The sequence below is a fragment of the Thunnus albacares genome, chromosome 18 (genome assembly GCF_914725855.1).
Source record: "Thunnus albacares chromosome 18, fThuAlb1.1, whole genome shotgun sequence".
Classification (NCBI taxonomy): domain Eukaryota; kingdom Metazoa; phylum Chordata; class Actinopteri; order Scombriformes; family Scombridae; genus Thunnus; species Thunnus albacares.
Window position 1 is genome coordinate 17,175,030 of NC_058123.1, and position 21,046 is coordinate 17,196,075.

Below are 21,046 nucleotides of genomic sequence, written 5' to 3' on the forward strand. Positions count from 1 at the left end.
TCTCCTCTCTACAATAAAAATACTATCCAACATCAACAGCTTTGACATCTTTACATGGATGTAATGGGCGTGCTCTTCTTGTTCCAAACCCTCCTGTCAGCCTGATTCAGTGCGTCTCATTCCAGGATGTCTGTCAAAGCTACTGTACTAGAATAGGATAATTGTTTCCGCACTCCATTTCTCCATTTCTACTTTTCCTCTGAGCTGTCAAATTACATTATAAAATACATTTTTTAATCATTGTTCCAGCCAAAATGCTCCGTTCCATCTCACACCATTAGATTTTGTTTCCACATCTTTCCCCTTCCGCCTGTCAACTCAGTTTCCCCTCTTCTTTCCCCACCTTGGCATATATGCACATCAAGGACACCGATGGCATCTTAAATATTTCCTTTGGCTTGAAACCTTTTCTCAGATCTACACCTCTTCTTTTATTCATTTAGAAACCAGGAGATGTTTGATAAGCAGGAAAATCCCTAGAATCATCACCCTGCTTTTCATTTGCCTCTGCTCTCCTTCCTCTGTTTCTCTACCTCGACCACCATGCCTGAGGTGAAGACATACTTGACAGTTAATTGTCGTTTTGGCCTGGGAGCACTGGTTATTTTCCACGTTCCCACTCTCTGTCATGCTCCCTCTTTCTCCTGTACCTAACACCACCAAATGCCAAAGGCGCCAAAGCTGCTGTCATCTTAAAACACTAACTGGCCCACCCTGTTCCTTCCTTCCTTTTCCCCCCTCATTACCTCTACCCCTACTTATACCTTAATCAGCCCTTCAGATAAGAAGACATTTCTGACGTTTTCAACTGCTCATAAGGTAGTTTGATTCATCCACCAACCTTATTTACCTTCTCCTCCCTCTCTCTGGAACTATTAAATAATCCACTCCTCACTTAAAGCTTACCTTAACCAAAACATCCGATGCCAAGACATCTTTAATGTCTTTGATTGTTGCTCCAGCCTGGACATACTGTTCATCTGGGAACTTGGAAGGCTCTCCGGCTCCAGATTCCACGATGACATTGAAACCCTGTTTGATGAGCGCCTGGACCCCAGCGGGAGACAGCGCCACACGGCGTTCATTCTGGAAAATTTCTTTAGGGACACCGACTGTGAGCTGTTTGTATGGAATTCCTGGAGATTCAAAGAGAAACAATAGAGGAGCGTGTGAGGTAACAGACAGTTATATTAAATTATTGATTTCACAACAGACTAATAGGCAGATGTTTGTGGCCTTGCTTAAACTATTTTATGGCAGTGAGTGTTCATACCAACAGACTATAAATCCAAAGGATTGTTGACACAGTCTGATTGTTCCAAAAGGCTTTTCACAAAGTATTTGATCATGTTTCATATCATATTTTCACATAAAACAGAAAACACCACAGTTCTTAGGGAGAGAAAAGTGCAGTGTGTATACGGGTTTGTATGCATGTGTGTATTTTGCCCTGGTCCAAAACAACAGAAGGATACACAAACAATACACAGCGTACTTCAGATATTTTGCTGATTGAATGGATCATTGCAACTAGTGTATGAATGAACAGCTTTTCTCTTTTTCACAAGTTGGAGCTCATGATTTAAGAAGTAGAGTATAATTTAAGAAAACAAAGATCCCAACAGCAAAGAGAAAAATACTTTTTCATGCAGATACTTCTGCAGCTTCAAGGAGAATCTAAGAAAATGACCATGAGTTTAGGCAAAACTGTGTTTACTATAAATACTGTATGTGCAATGGCCTTTGACGGACAAGGTCTTGTAACAACACAGCAGCTAGCGGTTCTGTGAAGCTGTTCCTAGGCAAAGCTTCAGATAAATGCTAACACGCTCACACTGACAATGTTAACATGCTGATATTAAGCAGGTTCACTTTACCATGTTAGCTTTCTAACATCTGCAAATTAGCATTAAACACATAAAAGCTGAGGATGATGGGAATGTCATTAGTTTTGCAGGCATTTTTTCATAAATCAAAGTATTGGATAAAGTAACATTTTGGCCTGACGGTGGTGCTGGATGTAAAGTTAAGTGGTCGCCAGAGTAATTACAATTCCTCCTGTGGTGATATGAATGATTGTACCGGATGGCAAAGTTATCCAGCCAATAACTGTAGAGACATTTCACTCTGGTCCAAACGTTTCAACTTGCCAGTGGCACCAGATGAAAGCTCAGGGAACCACCAAAATTCATCAGAATAAATATATACTTTGAATTATTACAGAGGAACACGACAGCCAACTAGGAAATACTTTAATTCACTGCCTAATCTGTCTTCACTTCACAGCTCATATTCACTTCACAGTGAGGCTTAATATGATAATGAAATTGATAACATAAACCAACAATTGAGTAGCAAAAGAGTAATGTAATGAGGCTACAGACATAATAATCTAGCCAAAAATAACAACATGTCTGTGTCTTTCTCAGTACTCTTATTCTGGCCTAGTATGCAAGCAATAGGCAGGTCACATGCTGTATTGGTTACTATGGAAAATTCCACTGCAGCCGTTTTCCACTGTCTGCTCGTCTATACATAAACACAAGAGGACAAGCTGCCCTTCCTCTCACCCTGCTGTGGTGACCTGTCCTCTAGTTTCTTTTGTTTTACTAAAAGCTCCACAACACAAGAAAACCAAAAAGCTGATTGTAAGCTGTCCATGTGATGTTCAGATGTCTGTAAACCAAGCAACTGAGTAACAAAGCAGTTGCCACAGGCATCACTAGCAAATTCAGCCCTCAGGTAGCAATCAGCTTAAGGCTAAGAGATTACACTGAGAGGACTGGGTAGCCTATCCCATGGCTATCATATTACTGAGCAAAAATACAGTTTGAATTGATGTTCTAACACCACTAAAACCCTAAAAACTACTATGTAGTGCAGCAGCGACTGATCCAGTATTGTCTTGTGTTTATACTCTATAAAACTGTACTTTAATCTCACAGTAGAGGTGATATGATAACCTACAGATAAACATCAACATCTTCATTATTAAAGATAGAAATGTGTGAACATGAGTTTCCATGGCAACAAAGTTTCCAGTGGAAGGAATCTAAGTGTCATATGTAAACTGTTTCTCTGTAGGATTTCATTCAGTTTTTTCATTCAGTTTCTGCATGCATGCATGACATATTTAAGAAGATGAGCCAGCTGTTGGCTAAACCTAATTTCAACACAGGCCTTTACCCATACCAGAGCCACGAGCAAAGCCCCGGCCTACTGGTGGCCAGACAGAGACGTCATCAAAAGTCAAACTCTGCCCCCAGGAGCTCATGATTACTAAGCTGGTGTAAACACATTTAAACTGTTTGGTGCTGTTGATGGTTTAATGCTATTCCACTGCTCAACAGTTGGTAAAATAAAGGCTCCAAAAAAACAGAAGAAGAAGCTGCTAGCTAAAAAACATGGATGTAAACAATGTAGGGTTTAAAATCTTTATACCTGAATTAAGGTTTTTTTTTTGTCCACTTGGGGGCAGCAGAAACAAGTTGTGATAAACAACACTGACATATTATCATGTTTTAAAGTTGATATGGAACTTGTTAGCAAACAGATTCTTATTTACACATCTAATGGTAAGGGAACAACATTATCATTCATATGAAGTCGTGTTTCTGTCCATCGGGTGAATGTGAGTCCAGTACTCACTCTCCAGTCCAGTACTGCCGTTTGGCGCTGAGCAGGTAATTACAGCGGGGTTTTTTATAGCCGTTTCTCTAAAAAAAGCTGCCTGCTGCAGCCAAAAACAACACTACGACAGTTATGTAGGGAAGCTGCTGAGACGGATGATTGCTTAATTCTTTGTAGATACATCACTACGAGCGATGCCTCTCACATCACACATTGTTACAATACATTGTTATTCTAAAAAATAACAATTAGCCTATAGCTGCTTTAAAATTCAGCTCTGTAAATATTTCATGAAGGAAATGCATTCAGCATTACTAAGCCTCAAGGATACAGTCAATCTAACTGAATACAAACATAACTTTGTAAGTTTCAAACACCCTGTAAGTGTGCTGTCTACTAAGAATCACAGCCTTGCAGTAAGTACTCTGTCAGCCTTTTGACTACAGACAAGGAGCACAGTTAGTGTATTACATCTAATAATGTACATCCACTAATGCTTGGAAGTTTGACAATGCCAACAATAGTCTGTTCATACAGCACAATGCCATCTTGTCCTCTCAAAGTTCACCAGTCTCACACGAGATCAACATAAACCTGCCAGAGTCTATACTGTATGTCTATAAGCTCCCTAGAGGTCAAAGCATAAGTACATCTATATGAAGTATGTGTGGTTCGTGTCTCCCCCCCTCCACTTGAGAGTCAAGAATAGCTGCGGCCAGCTGTTACTGGAGCTGGCAGAGCTGCAGGAATGTCAACCTGTTCCTGCGAACCAGCTCGCCTGAACCCCTTTAAACACCCACCTACATGCAGACACACATCAGCACAACCATGAACCCAGTGCACACAGAAGCACCTGCAACCAGCTGGTACTGGCTTTCACAGTACACACACACACACACACACACACACACACTTTCTGTCTGCTTATTGGATACAGACTGAGGGCATGGAAAATGGAGAATAATGCCTGAGGCCAGCGGTAACTTTAATGTGACCTTGGTACTGAGTAAATGCAGGTAGCAGCACTGACCCCTAAAATAAACTTCTGACAGGAGATAAAGGAAAAGCTATCAGGTTAAGAGATATCTTTCATTTATCCTTATTTTGCCAAAACAATGGATTAACTTCCTCATTACAATTACATGTATTATCCCTAAAAGGAATAAGTATGCGAAGAAAAACAATTAATGAATTATATTTATATCACAATGACAAATTTCTAATGTTTCACCACTTAACTAAAAACCAAACCTCTGTCAGTGTTATGAGTATAATGAACACACTGACACCTGCTACAACGTACATGAGAACGTACACAGAAGCTACAGGTGGTGTTTCACGTTGTTATCAGTAGTTAAATGTTAATCTACAAACCTCACCAGCTGGGTTAAAAGTGTGTTAAGTTCAGGTAGGAGTAAAAACCACGTGGTAATCATGACTTAAACCATCCTTTTGTGATCCCATTCATTCATTCATTCAAGATAAATATGTATTTGCCACATAATTATTCAATACATAGCACTACTCTTACATAGAAACATTTACATCTAGGTTAGAAATGCTCAAGGCTGAATAATAGTTTGCCGACATAGAACTGGGTCATCCTGCCCTCTTCATATCTGACCAAAACAGTCACACATTATCTAAGAGTCTCGGGTGTGTGAATATTTTCTGAGTCAGTTCCAACATACTTTTCTTAGTTAGCAGTGACTGTGCTGACTATGGTCTGTGGATGGTGTGTCATGCACCTAAAAAAGAGGTGCTATGTCAGGGGGCAAAAGGGTCAAACTGCACACAAGTAACCAAGAGACAATCACTCCTCTACAGTCACTATGGAGAACTGCATTAGCCATCAAGCTACCACTAAACCAAAGAGGCGATTTTAGCTGCAACTAACTTTTTTTTTTTTGTATTGATTAATATGATTATTTTCTTGATTAATCGATTGGTCTGTAAAATGTGAGAAAATGGTGAAAATGACTTTCACTATTTCTTAGAGCCCAAAGTGAAGTGATCAAATTGCTTTTTTGTCCGATCAACACAGACAAAACTGACAATTATATAAAACAGAGAAAAACAGCAAATCCTCCAAATTAAACGAGTTAGTTAACAGAATGCAACCCTTCAAATATGAGTATTGGAGCTATTTTATTTGCTCAAAGATGGTCAGAAAAGATTGAAACATTCCAGGATGTGACACTGTCACAACCCCTATGCTTTCAAAAGTATATTGCACAAACAAGACCCAAGTTGTTACCGGACTTTAGTCAAAGTGTAGTTATCAAGATCATGTGACCTCATTGGAGATCCTTCATTAGTACTTATATTCAAGCCTCTTAGCCACACTTCATTTGCATCAGATGTTTCACTTTCTACTGAAAGTTTGTTTCAAAATCAGAAAATCTCTAAAAGTGTTGCATGCATCGTCTTAATAGCAATATGTTAATTTACTGACATTTGAAAATGAAATATTAAATTATCATTTGCACTTTTCCGTAACTTCTGCCCCTGCCAATTTCCTGTGTGTGTGTGTATAGTATCTTACCTGGACTTGCACATCTTCCAAGAGCTTGATGGGTCCTGAAAAAGCGTAGGCATGGTGTTTTGATAGCATGGCTGTTCTGCAGCTTCATGCAGGAAATCCCGCTGAACACAGGGGCCGAGCAGCTGGCTGCCACGACACGTAGGAGGCTCGCCATGGTGCACACACACACCCGACACACACACACACCAGGAGGAGCTCAACAGGATAGACAGCACTCCTCCTGGGGAAGAGAGATGACAGGTGAGAGGACAGAACAGAGCAGGGAGGGGAGGGGGGGGGGTTTGCGGGTAAAGAAGAATGACAGGATGAAAGTGTGTGAAAGTTAGTGAGAGTCAATATTTCTACCCAGCATTATCAGCTAATTTCACACACACAGATGCACATTTGAAAAAAGGTATGCAAGTTGTAGCTTCAAGTTCCACAGAAATATGCCCTACCCTGTTCCCCTGTAGGACAAGCACACGCTTATGACCTATGTTTATGCAATAGGTCACATACATTCAGACAGCTCTGTCCTTCATGCGTTTGTATCAAAATCCAACACATATTCTGGCTGTTAGACCCAGACTACAAAGACTTGTTTTTTTTGTCCCATTTTCATGCAAACAAAGATAATTTTATGTAGTAAGTGTGTGATTTCACCAGTTGTACATTAAACAAATCATTAAACCACAGTCATGTTTTCAAATTGCAGCCGACTGAATGACTCTGAGGCAGTGAACAGCATGTGAGACGGCGTGTTTACTTTAAGCGGAGATAATGGAACAGGGATAGACTGGGATAGCCTGGCTGACAGAATGGGCTTTAAACTGGAATTGACTGGCAATAGAGACTGACGCAGAGTGTTTTTGTTTAAAAGGTGAAAAGCATACGTCACTTTAAGAGCCAAAAACTGAATAGAACAACAAAAATAAACACCTCTACTCATTAGTGCTGAAATTAGAGCTGAAATGATGGATCAATTATTCAATTAGTCAATTTATCATCAATAATATTCATAAAAGATTCATCATTCAAGTCATTTATCAAGTAAATATGCAAACCATTTGCTCTCTAATGTGGGGCTTTGCTGCTTTTCTCTGTTTTATGTCATTTTTGATTGAATATGTTTGACTTCTGCACTGTTTGACTGATTGATAGGCATTTTGACACCATTTTCTGATATATGAAAGACTAAAACTGGACTAAAAACACTAAAATTGAATTGACTAATTGTAAAAATGACCATCTAATTAATTGATAATGAAAATGCAGCCTTAGAGGGCATTCCCCACAACAAAGAGTAGCACAAAAGGACGATAAATTACAACATTACATATTAGGGTCATTGTAAAAACTATACAAATCAACTGTGTCCCAGTTAGGCCACTAATGGAGCGCTGTAAATTAGCCATGTAGCAGAACTGACCTATTTGGTCAACTTTACTGTAGTGGAGTAAAAGGATCAATATATCACTAAATCTAATCAAAGCACAAAGGTCTGGTTGTAACCATTTGTGGAAAGTTTGAAACTAAGTTGATGATTATGTTGTTTCATCATTTTTTTTTTGATTAATCTATAGAAAATAGTGAAAAAAGTCCAAGGTAACATCTTCAAATTGATGTTTTTTGTCCAACTAATGGTCAAAAAACTCATAGACTTTATATTTACATTAATATGTAAAAGAGAAAAGAAGCTGTAACCGGAGTAGGGTTGCAACTAACGACTATTTTCATCATTTGTTATTTTCTCAATTAATCGATTAATTGTTTGGTCTGTAAATTGCCAGAGAATGGTGAAAAATGTTGATCACTGTTTCCCAAAGCCCAAGATGACATCCTCAAATGTCTTCTTTTGTCCCAACCAGCAGTCCAGAACTCAGATATTCAGTTTATTATCATAGAAATTATAAAGTATTCACATTTGAGAGGCTGGAATCAGAGAATTTGGACTTCTCAATGACACCAAATAATTAATCGATTACCAAAACAGTTGGCAATTAATCGATTAATCGGGTTTAGAGCTACTTGCAGCTCTAAACCTGAGAGTGTTTTCACTTTTACTTGATAAATGCTGAAAGCAACTATAAAAGTTGTTGTTGGTTTATTTATAAATGGGTCAACAGATGAATCAGCTAGTGTTTTAGCCCAGTTTAAAATATAAACACTGAGAAAGTGTTACAGGCTGTGCAGAGAGAGAGAGAGAGTCAGGGTTACTGTTACTTTCACTCTCTCAAACCTGCTTTTAAAAAACTGAAGCAACCAAAAAAGTGCAGCTGCCCGAAAATACAAACGACACACATTCAGATAACATTTTGCATACAATACAGCTCATCAAAAACCGTGATAAGAATGAATCACGGCGTGTTGTTTGTCTTCCTGTGACAGAGCAGATTAAATCAAGACATTTATGACCCAATAAGTCACCAATCAAACATTATTTTCAGTTCAGTCAATGTCATACTGTCATTCAGACAACCTGGAGCCTTACAGCTGCATGTGTTTTTGTGCAAGCCGTTTCACAATGAGTCATAGATCACCGTTGTTATTATCCCTCCACTTCTCTCTTTTTGTCTCCACTCGCTGCAAAATCTAGCTTCGGGGAAGAAGAAGAGGAGGAGGAGGGGGGGGGAAGCTAACATAAGCTAGCATGCTATCTACCAACAAAACTCACATCTGCTTAGTGCATGAAGGCGACGTATGACTCAAAAGGCGACCCAAACACGTACTCACACACTCAAAGCGAAACACAAGCATGGTGGGAAAAGTGACAGGAGAGAGGTTAGCGGCGGATAAGTCGACTGACCTTTGCAGACAGTCCTGGCTTTGTGCAGCACAGGCGGACTTTCTGTCGACCCGGAAGAGAAGTCTTGGGTGAAGCGGCCGATAGGAATATTATTGGATCCAATGAAACGCATCAGAGGATATCCGATGATTTTTGATGTGCTGTCACTGACGGGACAAGCGAAAACCATAAATACGGTTTATATCCATACCTATTGGTGGAAGTTAGCTCACTCTTATCAATTGACATGAACATTATCATATTTTACAGCCAATTATCATCCAATTTATCAGATACAAGGCTTTGCAGGTTTAGTTGGAAAAAAATCATATGCATAAGTAGATTTATGGCTAGACAAACAGCTACATTACAGTTACACATGCATTAATTAAAAAAATGATTAATGAGTACATTTATATCTTTTACAACATCAGAAATGGCGTCTCATAGCTGAATCATATTGAAACTGTAGCTCTCTATACTTCCACTGAGGGGCTCTCTTTCACCATTTTATATTATAACGCACCAATGGATAGAAATATAATCTATCAATCTATACACAGTACCAGTTAAACGTTTGGACACACTTTGTCATTCAAGTGAAGTGACTTGTCAAGTCAAAGATGTTACTCCTAGTTTAACTTTGGTTACCCTCTCCAGCCCCTTTATTTGGTGTAAGACTCACAAGCCTCCACCAAGGGGTGCTTTTTTACTCTTCAACAATGTGCCACTAATTCATTTTCACTTTCATTGCTCCTGAGAATGAGAAACTGATGATTGATGACTCGTTATTAATGTAGAATTGAGGTTTTAGGTGTTAAGCAGAGTGTTTCTGGATGCTGGATAACCTCCATGAGTCGTACAAATGAAATATGGTATAAAAATGATGATGGTGATAAGTCTATTGTCTCCTTTCAAGTCCAATAACATGTCTGTTACAGCACATGCATGTTGCCTTGTTCCTCCAGTGCTGATGTGCTACAAATTTTATGGGATGTGAGGGGCTTATAGCATCTGCAGATGAGCTGTTGTTCCTTTTAACGGTAAATCTTTGTTAATGAAAACTAGCATCGAGCCACAATTTATGTGGACACTCATAAGAGAAAACAGGAGCAATAACTTCTTTGTCTGTTTTTGTTTATTCTATCTTCAGCATATCTATTCATTCTGCACCAGCACATCCATTCACTTACAGTACAGCATATATTTTATAGAGTATAGTGTATATATAGTGTGTATACATATATATATATACTCTCTCTTATATCTGCTCTTTCTGCCTTTCACAATCATCTGGTTCTCCTTATCAGGCTCAAAGCAATGCAGTGGAATGCATTGTTGCTACGCCTGTTTCTCATTTTAGCATTTCACCCTAAAGACAACTCTAATTGCTACACTATAAACTTCTTTGATGTTCTTTTTCCATTATTATTTTTCCATTTCTTCTTCTTCCTCAGTGACATTCAGACTCTTCACAACACATTTAATTTTGAGGTCAGGAAGCAGGTGGTGGAGTGTAACGGCCTGTTAAAAGTCGTTCTTTTCAGTCATTTCAAACACTACCTGTTGTTATACTCCATTGTTTTGTAGGTTAATACCTAATTTATCTCTCTTTTTTCCCTCTTTTTTGTCTCTTATCGTGTTTAATTATCAAACAGTGTTTGCAATAAACTATAATCTGCTACTTATAATGCAAAAAAGCAAACTTGAATATATTCTAGGTACATAATTCTTAAGTACTAAATTGAAAAAATTGCATCCATGAGCATCATAGAAATGCATATGGTACCTTCTGTTATGTTATACACATGATCATATTTTCCTTTAATCCAAGTCTTATTTAGACACTTTATGACTGAAAAACTGACAATGCGAGTTGTACATCAAAGGTCACAGAAGTCTAGACTTGTGGAATCTGATCTAGGTCAACATTAAAAAAAAAAGCTTAAACAATAGGATTATGGTTCGTACCGCAGTCACATATGAATTGTATTAGAGCAGACTTAGTAATTTGATTCTCAATGAATGCTGCTGCCAAGGCAATATTCATAGTCTTTTGCTTCATGCTATTTTGCAGATGTTTAAGTCGTTCATTTACTCCTAAAATCTTATTGAAGTCAACTCAATTATACACAATTTATACAATTTAAATACAGACATTTTATGAATGTTTAGTCTTTTATGGACCATCAAGCACCGAGACTGAAACTGTCATCTGAGACTATGTTCATTACTACTGTTACTAAAATTAATTTCACTCTTAACATAGATGATTTCCGTGAGAATCAGGCTGTCCATAACATTGCACATTGTCACACTGTCAGATTTATAGTAACATTTGGCCAAGTTTGTGGTGCTTTGTCTTGTCATAATGCTAGCTTTTTAGGGTGACAATTTTAAGCTTGATTCATTTGAGGAAGAGCTAGCTGATATGGTTACACATTGACTTAGATTTGTCTAGTGTTAGGCTTTGGTTTAGTATGGTTAAGATATGTGAGGTTCTGATATGTTGTTAGCAAGATTTGTTCAGATTTTACTTGGTAGAGCATGTTTGCGGCGTTGATGAGGGATAACTACTTTCCTGCCAGAAATTCACAACTACACTTGTGGTCACATATGTGTGACCTTTTTTAAACAGCAGCATTTGTTAGCCCACCGGATAATTTATGGTTGCTGTTATTTCTTCTCACTTAAATGCTTTAACCTCTGTTTAACAAATGGCACTGGGCTGAACTGCTGAATACGGAAATAAAAGTGGGTGGTATGAAGGGGATGTCAACACTTTTTTTAACCACTTTCCTTTGTTTTTGTCACCCCATGAGTGATGCAGCCTGCAATAATTTGTGATTAATAACAGTGATCAAGTACAGTGCCAGTCTCTGATAAAAAAAGTGACATGTTAAAATCACAATTGTCAAATATAATCTTAACCAGATGTAACAGGGCAAGCAAATGTATATTTCACTTGCAGGGATATTATCTCTTCGCATGCTCCACTTTAGGGAGGTCAGAGGTCAGGATCAGCTTCATAACAGCACCACTGAAGGGGGTCTCTGCTGCTTTGTCTCTTAATCAAAGACACCGCTCTGTTAATAATATACAACAACAGTCTGCCAGCGCTAGACACACAGAGAATAAGCGTGTGTCTGCTTGTGTGTCTGTGTGTGTGTGTGTGTGTGTGTGTAAGAATGAGAGAGAGACCATGAGAGAGAGAGAGAGAGGGGGAGATTTTTGCTTTGAAGTCAAAGAAAATTCCAGGAGTTTCCTGTTAACGAGCCTGGTGTATAATGTGAACCAGGAGTGTGTGTCTGTGTGCAAAGAGAGGAGAGACTCCCGCGTCAGTCTCTCTCTGCTGCTCAGAGGGGTTAACATCACCACAGGCTTTGCTGTCCTTTACCTTTCAGATACATTCAAGATTTGGTCCACTTTAAGGATACAGAATGCTTCAGCCTTCAGTGGGGTTTTGAATTTGGATTCATAGCATGGAGATTTCACACCTGGGAGTTTTGTCTCTGTGCTTTTTAACTCACTTTTAAACAGCCAGTGAATCCATCTTGTCCCAGCAGTGCAGGCTGTTTCAGATGCAACATTGCCGCTTATGACTTTGCAGATGTATTGTTTGACCAGAGGAGTATTTGTGAGCTGCTAACCAGCTCCAACTGATCAGCAAACCAAACAATCAACCTGAGAATCAGCAATGATGTTGCATTGCTATAACACCCACTGGCCTCTGCTGTTTGCTGCTCTGTGGAGCCTCAGCTGCCCGAGTTTGGTTACCGCCTGGCAAGGCATCGCTCGAAGCAAACCCAAGGATCAATTCGACCCTAATGTAAGGGACTGGGGAGACTATTCAGACCTCCCTCCAGGAATCGAGCTGGGACTAGGGTTGGATGGAGACAGAGAACATGGAAACAACAGAGGAGGTGGAGAGTCATCATCAAGCTTGGCTCCGGAGCTGGATTTCCTTGCTGACTTTGCAGGCAAGAGAAATTAACCAGTCAGCTGATATATCTATAGTATTTGTCTGTCTACCTACCTGCATACAACCCTCTTCTTCCCTCCAGGTAAAAAGCGGTTGTGGGTGATAACAGCCCCTTCACACAATGACCACTACCTTCGTATGATGGAAAAACAGCTGGAAGACATGGAGCAGGTACTGTGCTTAGAGATTTATCAAACATAGCACTGGGAAATGCATTTTTGACTCTTTAGAAAGTAGAGTTTTTTTTCCAAAATTTTTTCATTTAATTTTGAAAAATATGAAGTTTTTCTCTGTCTCACTCAGAAAGGGCTTAACTGCCATCTGGCAGAAAGGGACACCTTCATCATCACCATCATCCAGAATGCCATGATGGAAGGTAGGATCCAGAAGACAACTTTCCAAGGAGATGCAACAGTAGAGAGCCTCGACCCTGACACAGTTACCAAACTGCTGCACTACCTGGAGCTCACCAGTCAGGTAACCAGTGTGCCAGAAACAGTTTGATTCACTTCAGTCTCTCTGATTCAATTTTTTTGAAATTTTGTGTTTTTTCCTTTTTTGGTTTACCTGCACTTGACATGTGCTTTTTATTCAACACCAAATCATTTCAGGACCAAGAGTTCACCATGCTGGTTATGAAGAAAAACCTACTGGTCAGTGAGCGGTTCCCTTATCCCGTCCGTGTGGAGGCGATCTTGGAGCTCATTGATCAGTTCCCAATGAGGAAGCTGGAGAAGATGACCAGGAAAGGATCCAACTTGAGGTTCCATTATACTACTTTGTCCTTCGAAGGGTCATTGAGTTTGCTTTACATGTAAACAGATGCTGTTTGAGTATTTTTAGGTTTAATCACTAAAATTTCAAAGAATAATGAAAAATTGTGCAAAAATAAAACCACAAACATCTACTGTAACCAATTATCAATGTTATGCATTGCCATGGGTGTAAGATTAAGATAGTGTGGGTGCATAATCAAAAAGTATGAAGTCCTTTCAAAGACATTGCTCCTTTATTACTGTTACTGTCGCCAGCTCATGCATGTATACTTGCTTGAAGTCTCTCTTCTCTCTTCGTCATGAAACTGGAGGAGTTTTGCAAAAACCAGGGAGTATGAACCAGAGTTGCCTAAAAGTTTTCTAAATTTAAGCTGCTGAGAAATCTGTGGCAGAGTTGATATGTATCACTCACAAGCAGTTGAGTCGAAGTGATTTTTCCTTCCGCAATGTGTCATATGTGAATATTTTTTAGGTCTACAAGGGAAAACTATATACTATTTCAAAACAAAAAAGTTTAGAGAAGTAACAACCCTGTAAGACCTCTGCTCTGAATGTCAGCTTGGTTGACATTACTGAGAAAACATCTACACAAATCCACCTTAGACACAATGCTATTTGTTTGACCAGGTGTAAAACCACCAAAAAGGTTTTGGTGAAAAGGAAAAAGATGAAGAAGAAGATGGTGCTTAGCCCTCAGAGGCGAGGGAATGTGACCTCTGTGGTGGCGCCACAAAGAAAACCTCCTATGGACAAAAAAGCTGCCCTAAAGAGTAAAATCCAGGATATACTGAACGGACGGTCGAGGTTTGTCATCCGCAAGGAGCCAGCTGTGGGGTCCACAAGGGGAAAGGACTCGAGCAGTGGTGGTAGAGCCACTTCTTATGAACAGGAAAAACAAAAGGCACACAATCCTCCGTTTGTGTCCAGGAGCAACGAGGAAGTGAGGAAATACAGGTGCTGTCTTTTCATTTTTTTGAGAGATAGTGTGGATGTTTTGATTGATTTCATTTAAAAAGCATACTTAGATTTTATGTTCACATCTGGTGCGTCATGCCTCCTCACGTCCTTACATCCAGATGGGAATTTTCTGTTTGTCTGTAATGTATTGCAGGCCTGACTCCGCTGCCGAAGAAGGAACGAAAAGACATGGACTGGAAAACAGTGAGGATAAAAAAGAGAATGTAAAGGATGACACACAGGAAAAACAGAGCTCTAAGAAAAAGGGGAAAGGGAAGAAAGGGAAGAAAGGGAAAGGAAGAGGGAAAAAGTCCAGCAGAGAGGCAAGTGAGAAGGATAAAACAGCCCTGAAGGAGTTTATGGGCAATTTAAAAGGGTCAAGAAGGCTGATGGTAAGAACACACTCTTTCTTTTTTTGCAACCACATTATAAATCCATGCAAACATTGGATTTTTAAGATATAAAAGTGTTTGATGAGTACTTTCCTACCATCCAGTTTGCGTGATATATCTGTATCTGTAGCTGATCTCGACACCAAGCAGAGAGGCGACACTGTACGTGCAGCAGAAAGAGGAGAGTGAGAAGCAACACTGTGACCTCGCTATCAGGAAGATCACCGTGGCGACCATTGTGGGTGAAGGCAGTGACGCCACACTCACACTGCAACACCACCAGCTCGGTAGGAAGTGTTTGTACATTTCTCTCTGTGCATGTATGGTGTATGTTTGAATATTTGCAAAAACATTTGGTTAGGTTCTTTCTAGGGTTGATCCAGGCAATCGGAAAATCTTGCGCAGATAATTTGTTTTTACAGATACAAATGCTGTCGGAAAACTCTGCAATAGAGGAGCACATTGTATTTTATACTAAGGTGTGACCAAAGCAAATATGGTGTTTCCATAATAACAGCTTCAGGGGTTTGCTTTCAGTTTTATTTTTTTCACACATGCATATGAACATCACACAAGGACAAAAAGCTCTGTTTGATTTTTGTTTCTTTTCCGCCTTAGCGACAAGTGTAAGTTTGGCACACTCTGCTCAGGTGTACTTTTATGTTCCAGCACTCAGGAAGAGCATCTCAATTAGAGCCATTTTTAGATTGGTTTGCTGACATAATTTCCCAGGAAGTAACTGTGAACTGTGGTGGCATGTAGTAGCTAAATACTGATAGATTTGTGTTTCGTAGTTATGTGTTATTATAGTTGTACGTAGTTGCATTAAACTGTAAGTTTGCTGTTGTATTGTCTGCTATCTATATATGCACACACATTCATTTATATATTATGTATGTGTGTGTTTCAGAGTTAGAGCCTCCACTCAGTGGCCTACCAGAGCACTTCTCAGATTCAGGACTGATCTCCCTGTTGAGAGCAGAGCTGGGTCTTTCGTCGCCTGACCTCTTTTCCATGACCGTCACAGACTACGACATCAAGCCCAATGTTTGTATTTGTTCTTTGCATACAGCATCTAGCAACACTCTTTCACATGTTCACACATGGAAGCAGTCTAGTTTACAGCTACTCAGAATGACGAGAACAATATTCATCTACTCACAAGACAAGATTTTTCAAGAGAAGGAGGTCAAACAAACATTTCTTTCAGACATGTATGACAAAGCTAGCTAGTACTGAAAATCTAAAAGAATCCAACATAATTTGGTATAAGATGGCTTCTTGCTTTTTACCAAATAAGAACAAATAATTGATTGAGCCCCTATTTTATTTTTATAATCCCGCTGTGTCATAGCTTTGTTTTTACAATGTGGTTTTCATTTTTTGTTGTTGTCTTGGGCTGTGTCAGGAACTGCTGATGATGATGATGACTGCTAAGCTTGTAAAGACCACGTGTAATACTGTGAAAACACAAATCCACTTGACTTGAACAGACTTATTATTTAATGGCTTCCCCACAGAGAGTGTTTGAAGCTCCTCCATCAAGCTCCGCTCTGTTTGAGTACATTGACAACTTTCCCTCAAGGCGCACAGAAAAAGAGAAAGAGAGGAAAAGTCCCCCGACCTGCTTCAAAGACAAGCAACAGCCTGAAGCTGAGAATTCACTACTCAGGTAAAGAACTACAAATCACTGCTCACTGTTATCTATTTTCCTTGAGGCAAACAGCGTCTGGAGCCTCTTCAGAAATGTAAAAAAAAGTCTGGTCCTCAATACTTAAAATACCCTGATGTTATATAATTATCACAGAATGAAATTACACATTATTCTTCATTTTCTCCTAATATGAAATTCAAATTAGCACTGTTTCTCAAAAGTAAAGGTTTGTGCCTTAAAGCCTCACGATAAAAAGAGAACGAATTTAAAAAACAGAGGATATGAAACTTGAAACAGCTCATAGGAATACTTGAATGCTATTTGTCAATGATTGAATGAAAGAGTATGACTGTTACAATACAGCAACCAAACTTAAATCAGCCTTTTTATGGGCGTCCAGGTTCATGTCTAAGAGGAGACTGCTGCTTGTCTCTGCTCCCTCTGAGGAAGACTACTCTTTCCAACAGCAGCTCTCTGCTCTCAATGGACAGGAGTGTCAACTGGGTCAGTAACACCGCACTCACACCTACTGAACAATACACTGTCTGTTTGCTGTGTGGTTTTTGGTGCAATATGTAAATGCTTTTAGCAGAGTCAGGGTTCCCCTCTGATCTTACACTGTTGTTTTTCTTATCGTGCAGAACTGAATATAAAAAAGTTATAAACTTAAACTAAGACATACTAATTATTGCAATTGTTCAACTACAAGTAGACATGCATTTAGCTGTCACTCAATATCTAAACATATCTTTTTTTACTACCCAAAATATCAAAGTATAGAAAAAAAGAAATATATTTCATTATTTGTACTAGTTATGGTTTGTTTCTTTGTTCATTTAACTCTGCAAACTGGTTGACGTTCCTTTCAAGCTTTCTCTGCCAAAATATTTCTCCTCAGGCATTCGCCACTTTGCCATGTTGAAGCTGATTGGGGGTGGAGACAAAGCCTCAGGAACTGTTGAGTTATTTCCCCTCAATGGTGAGTCATAGTCACGTGGGACAGTGCAAGTGCATAGAACAGTGATGGAAAGCAGGAACTCGTACTTCATTATATATATTGGGAAAATATGGAAACATTTTTAGAGGGGACATTTCATGCTTTTTGCAATTTTCAGTTATTTTTATACTGTCATAATGTTGGATGTCTATGTTGAACATGGTCAAAGGTCCAAAACATGAAGTGAAAACATATAAAAATGCAGCCTGAATGTGTTGCATCATGTGACGGACCCAGAAGTTGCAATTACATGGTTTGGCTGCTATGTCAAATTGGTTTCACCGGCCAGTGCTATTCCTGGGGGCTTCCTCTGAATGCTTTGCTTGCAATGTTACCTCTACTTCCTCCTCTTGATGACATCAGATTGTTTGTGCATGCTCACAAATAGCTGTCCATTGGTAGCCTTTGTTACTGAGGTTGTTGCCAAGGTACTATTTTTTGTTTATGTAGTGTCCTGAGCCAGTGGAAGTCTATGGCAGTTCTAGGGCAGCTTCAGAAAGCTAATAAGTCAGAACAGGGAGGGTGGTCTTAAAGAGACAGGAGCTGTTTCAGACAGAGGCTGAACTGAGGGGCTGTGTAAAGAGCCAGTATAAGATAATTAGGTGTTTTTTGAACTGCAAATATACATGCAAATATATTCCAGAAGAGCCCCAGAATAAAAATGTAGTCCTGTAAATGTATATCTCCTTTAAGTTTTCAATTTGAACTGTGTTTTTTAGAATTCCTATCTGTCTTTTTAAAATTCCCTTTTTCTTTGTTTTGTTAATTGCTCTTTTCAATCTGTCATCCTTCTTCCAGGTCGTAGTCAGAGTGTGGTTGAGCCGTTGTCCCGTGATGTGGTCAACAATCTGAAAGAACAGCTGAAGATCAATAAGGACTATTTCAGCATGCTGCTTGTGGGGAAGGATGGTGATGTCAAGGCATGGTTCCCGTCACCCATGTGGTCCTTGGATAACATCTACGACCTGGTGGACTCCATGGAGCTTCGCCTGCAGGAGGAGAAGCTGCAGAGGAGGCTAGGGATCCACTGCCCTGAGGACAGAGGAAGAGGAGGCAGTGAAGGGGGACATTATGGCGGCTATGATGAAGATGGGGCAGAGGAGGCATATTCTTATCACCGGTCAGAAGAATGATGTGAAAGGAGGAGGAAGAAGAGCTACCTAAATTGTTAAGATGAGACAACCAATACATGAACACTTGGATTACTCATAAGCAAGCTATTAAACAGTGACCTCAAAAACTTTTAAATCCTAAAATGATGATGATGGTACACCTGTTGGATACCACAATAATAAGCTGGATATTTTATGTTTGCAAAAAATAAATTTAAAAAGTGGAGCAGAAAATAGTGGAATAGTTTAATTCAGAAAGTCTTGATATCTCTCTGCACACGTGTAGATTGCCAAGCAGATTGTACTTTTTGGCAACACTTCTGTCCAATCTTTTTCAAACACATTCACTCTGTTAAGTATACAAATAGAAAGTTCCTGTGTTGAAATATTGTGATGCAAAAATTGAAACTGTATTTATATGAAACAAATGTTCTTTTCTTTAGCTCTGAGCTAAACATCTGGTCATCTTTTTTAGGAGCTGCAGTCTGCCGACACCTCAGGGTTAGTAAAACAAAGAGTTGTTGATGCTGGACTCTTTGCATGCCTGAGGAGAAGCTTTTATAACAGCTCTTTAAACGGTATAATTCAACTTCTCTGCAAAGGCTTTCAACTGTTGAAAAACTATGACTGCAGGCAAGCATGGTACCAGAATTTCCATTCCATTACTTTAATTCAACTGTCCTACTAGAAAAACCTTAGTTGCTATCAGTATAACAAATGGAAAGTGATCAGATGCCATACAAGTACAAACACACAAACATAATTTTGAATTTCATTTTGATTTCATATGTTTCTTTTGGGAAGAATGCAAAAACTTTTCAAAGATATCAAAGATATCCACATGGACCAATCCAAAGTCTAGTAAAGAATGAATACCCATGACATGACACCACTGGAAACATCCTGAAGCAAAGCTTAGTATAATCATCAAGATGAGGAAGATATGCAGACAGTGCAGGGGAAATTTAACTGTGTCAAAAGCAACAAACACCACATGTGCATAATTGTGGATGTTAGTTTCTGCAAGTGCAGCAGCATCTTAATAAAGAGAGACACCTCTGTGGAAGAAATGCATACAGTGCAAAGTTAAGGACATATTTTTAAACTTGATTTACTTGGATCTGTTTTGAATGAATGTTTGTCAATTGTAAATTGGAGTAAAGTGTTCAAAAAATGTGCCTGTATGATGAAAATTGAAAAATAATAAGATAATCCTGTCAAGTGTTGATGCTACAAATACCTCAGTTTAAAGCGCCAGACTGAAGACTGATGTTGTGTGGAATGTGTAAGTAAGTAAGTGAAAGCAGCATGACCTGGGTTAAGTTTTTACAGCAGGATGTGAAAGAACAGGAACAGAGAAGGAATGTAGAGATGAAATATGGCAAAACAAAAGGCTTAAATACATGAAAGAGAGAAAAATAGCACATCCTTAAAAAAAGCCTGTGATTTAGCATGCCTCAGTGTGAGTGCCTCCACTGTGCTCTACTGCTACTGTCACTCAAAGAGCTACACCAAAAGCAAGTGAAGTGAAAAGGTGAAGTGTGAGTAACGCTTAATAAGAAGAAGTTGAGAGTTGGAATGAAACAGAAAGTTGAATTGTCACTTTGTGTTGATTTTGCATGTTTGCGGGATGTACCGCCCACAGTCCTGATAAATGGCAGTGTGGCGGATTAGAGACTTCATACTGAGTCACGTTATAGATGATGGATGGTGGGAAAAGATCCGCATGAGTGCCCACAACCTGCTGTGACCCTTAGTAGGTTTACGTGGGTAAATAAAATGATTGGATATTGGTCACACACCACCATCTCTCATAAATCCTACATTATAAATTTCTGTTACATAGACAGGGGTGGGGAGGGGGAATAGAGGGGTCAAGAAATATCCCAAAATTTCATTGAGTTACATTTAGACAAAACTGAGGTCTGTCTTAATGATCCTGAGAACTAAAAAGTCACCAATATGTATATATATATATATATATATATACACACATACATACATACACACACATATGTGTATATATATATATATATGTATATATATATGTATATATATATATATATATATATATATATATATATATATATATATATATATATATATATATGTTTTATATCACTTTTCCAACTTAATATCTTGTAAAAATCTTTACCCATAGCCTCTTAGTTGGATATATTTTCATTTTACTAATCAGGCTTCAGCTATGAACTCCTTTAACCCAAAGAATAAAAGTC

The 21,046-nt window shown here is 38.9% G+C and overlaps 2 protein-coding genes across 2 annotated transcripts in view; one reads left to right on the forward strand and one right to left on the reverse strand.

Moving 5' to 3' along the window:
• The window catches only part of LOC122968253 (NAD(P) transhydrogenase, mitochondrial-like), a 35,944-nt gene extending 26,880 nt beyond the window's left edge, over positions 1-9,064 (reverse strand). The window contains exons 1-3 of the mRNA XM_044333315.1: positions 8,961-9,064; positions 6,176-6,395; positions 907-1,136 (exon numbers count right to left, since the gene is read on the reverse strand). Of these exons, the coding sequence (XP_044189250.1) occupies positions 907-1,136; positions 6,176-6,329 (384 nt within the window). The 5' untranslated portion in view covers positions 6,330-6,395; positions 8,961-9,064. The remainder of the gene's footprint in view (positions 1-906; positions 1,137-6,175; positions 6,396-8,960) is intronic.
• A 1,779-nt stretch (positions 9,065-10,843) lies between these two features.
• ccdc80l2 (coiled-coil domain containing 80 like 2) lies at positions 10,844-19,951 on the forward strand. The gene is made up of 12 exons (XM_044333960.1): positions 10,844-12,919; positions 13,004-13,092; positions 13,225-13,398; positions 13,533-13,684; positions 14,325-14,651; positions 14,809-15,046; positions 15,177-15,333; positions 15,957-16,093; positions 16,567-16,718; positions 17,101-17,204; positions 17,599-17,679; positions 18,496-19,951. Exons 1-12 carry the CDS (start codon positions 12,637-12,639, stop codon positions 18,828-18,830), a joined length of 2,229 nt encoding a protein of 742 aa, XP_044189895.1. The 5' UTR covers positions 10,844-12,636; the 3' UTR covers positions 18,831-19,951.
• The last annotated feature ends 1,095 nt before the right edge of the window (positions 19,952-21,046 follow it).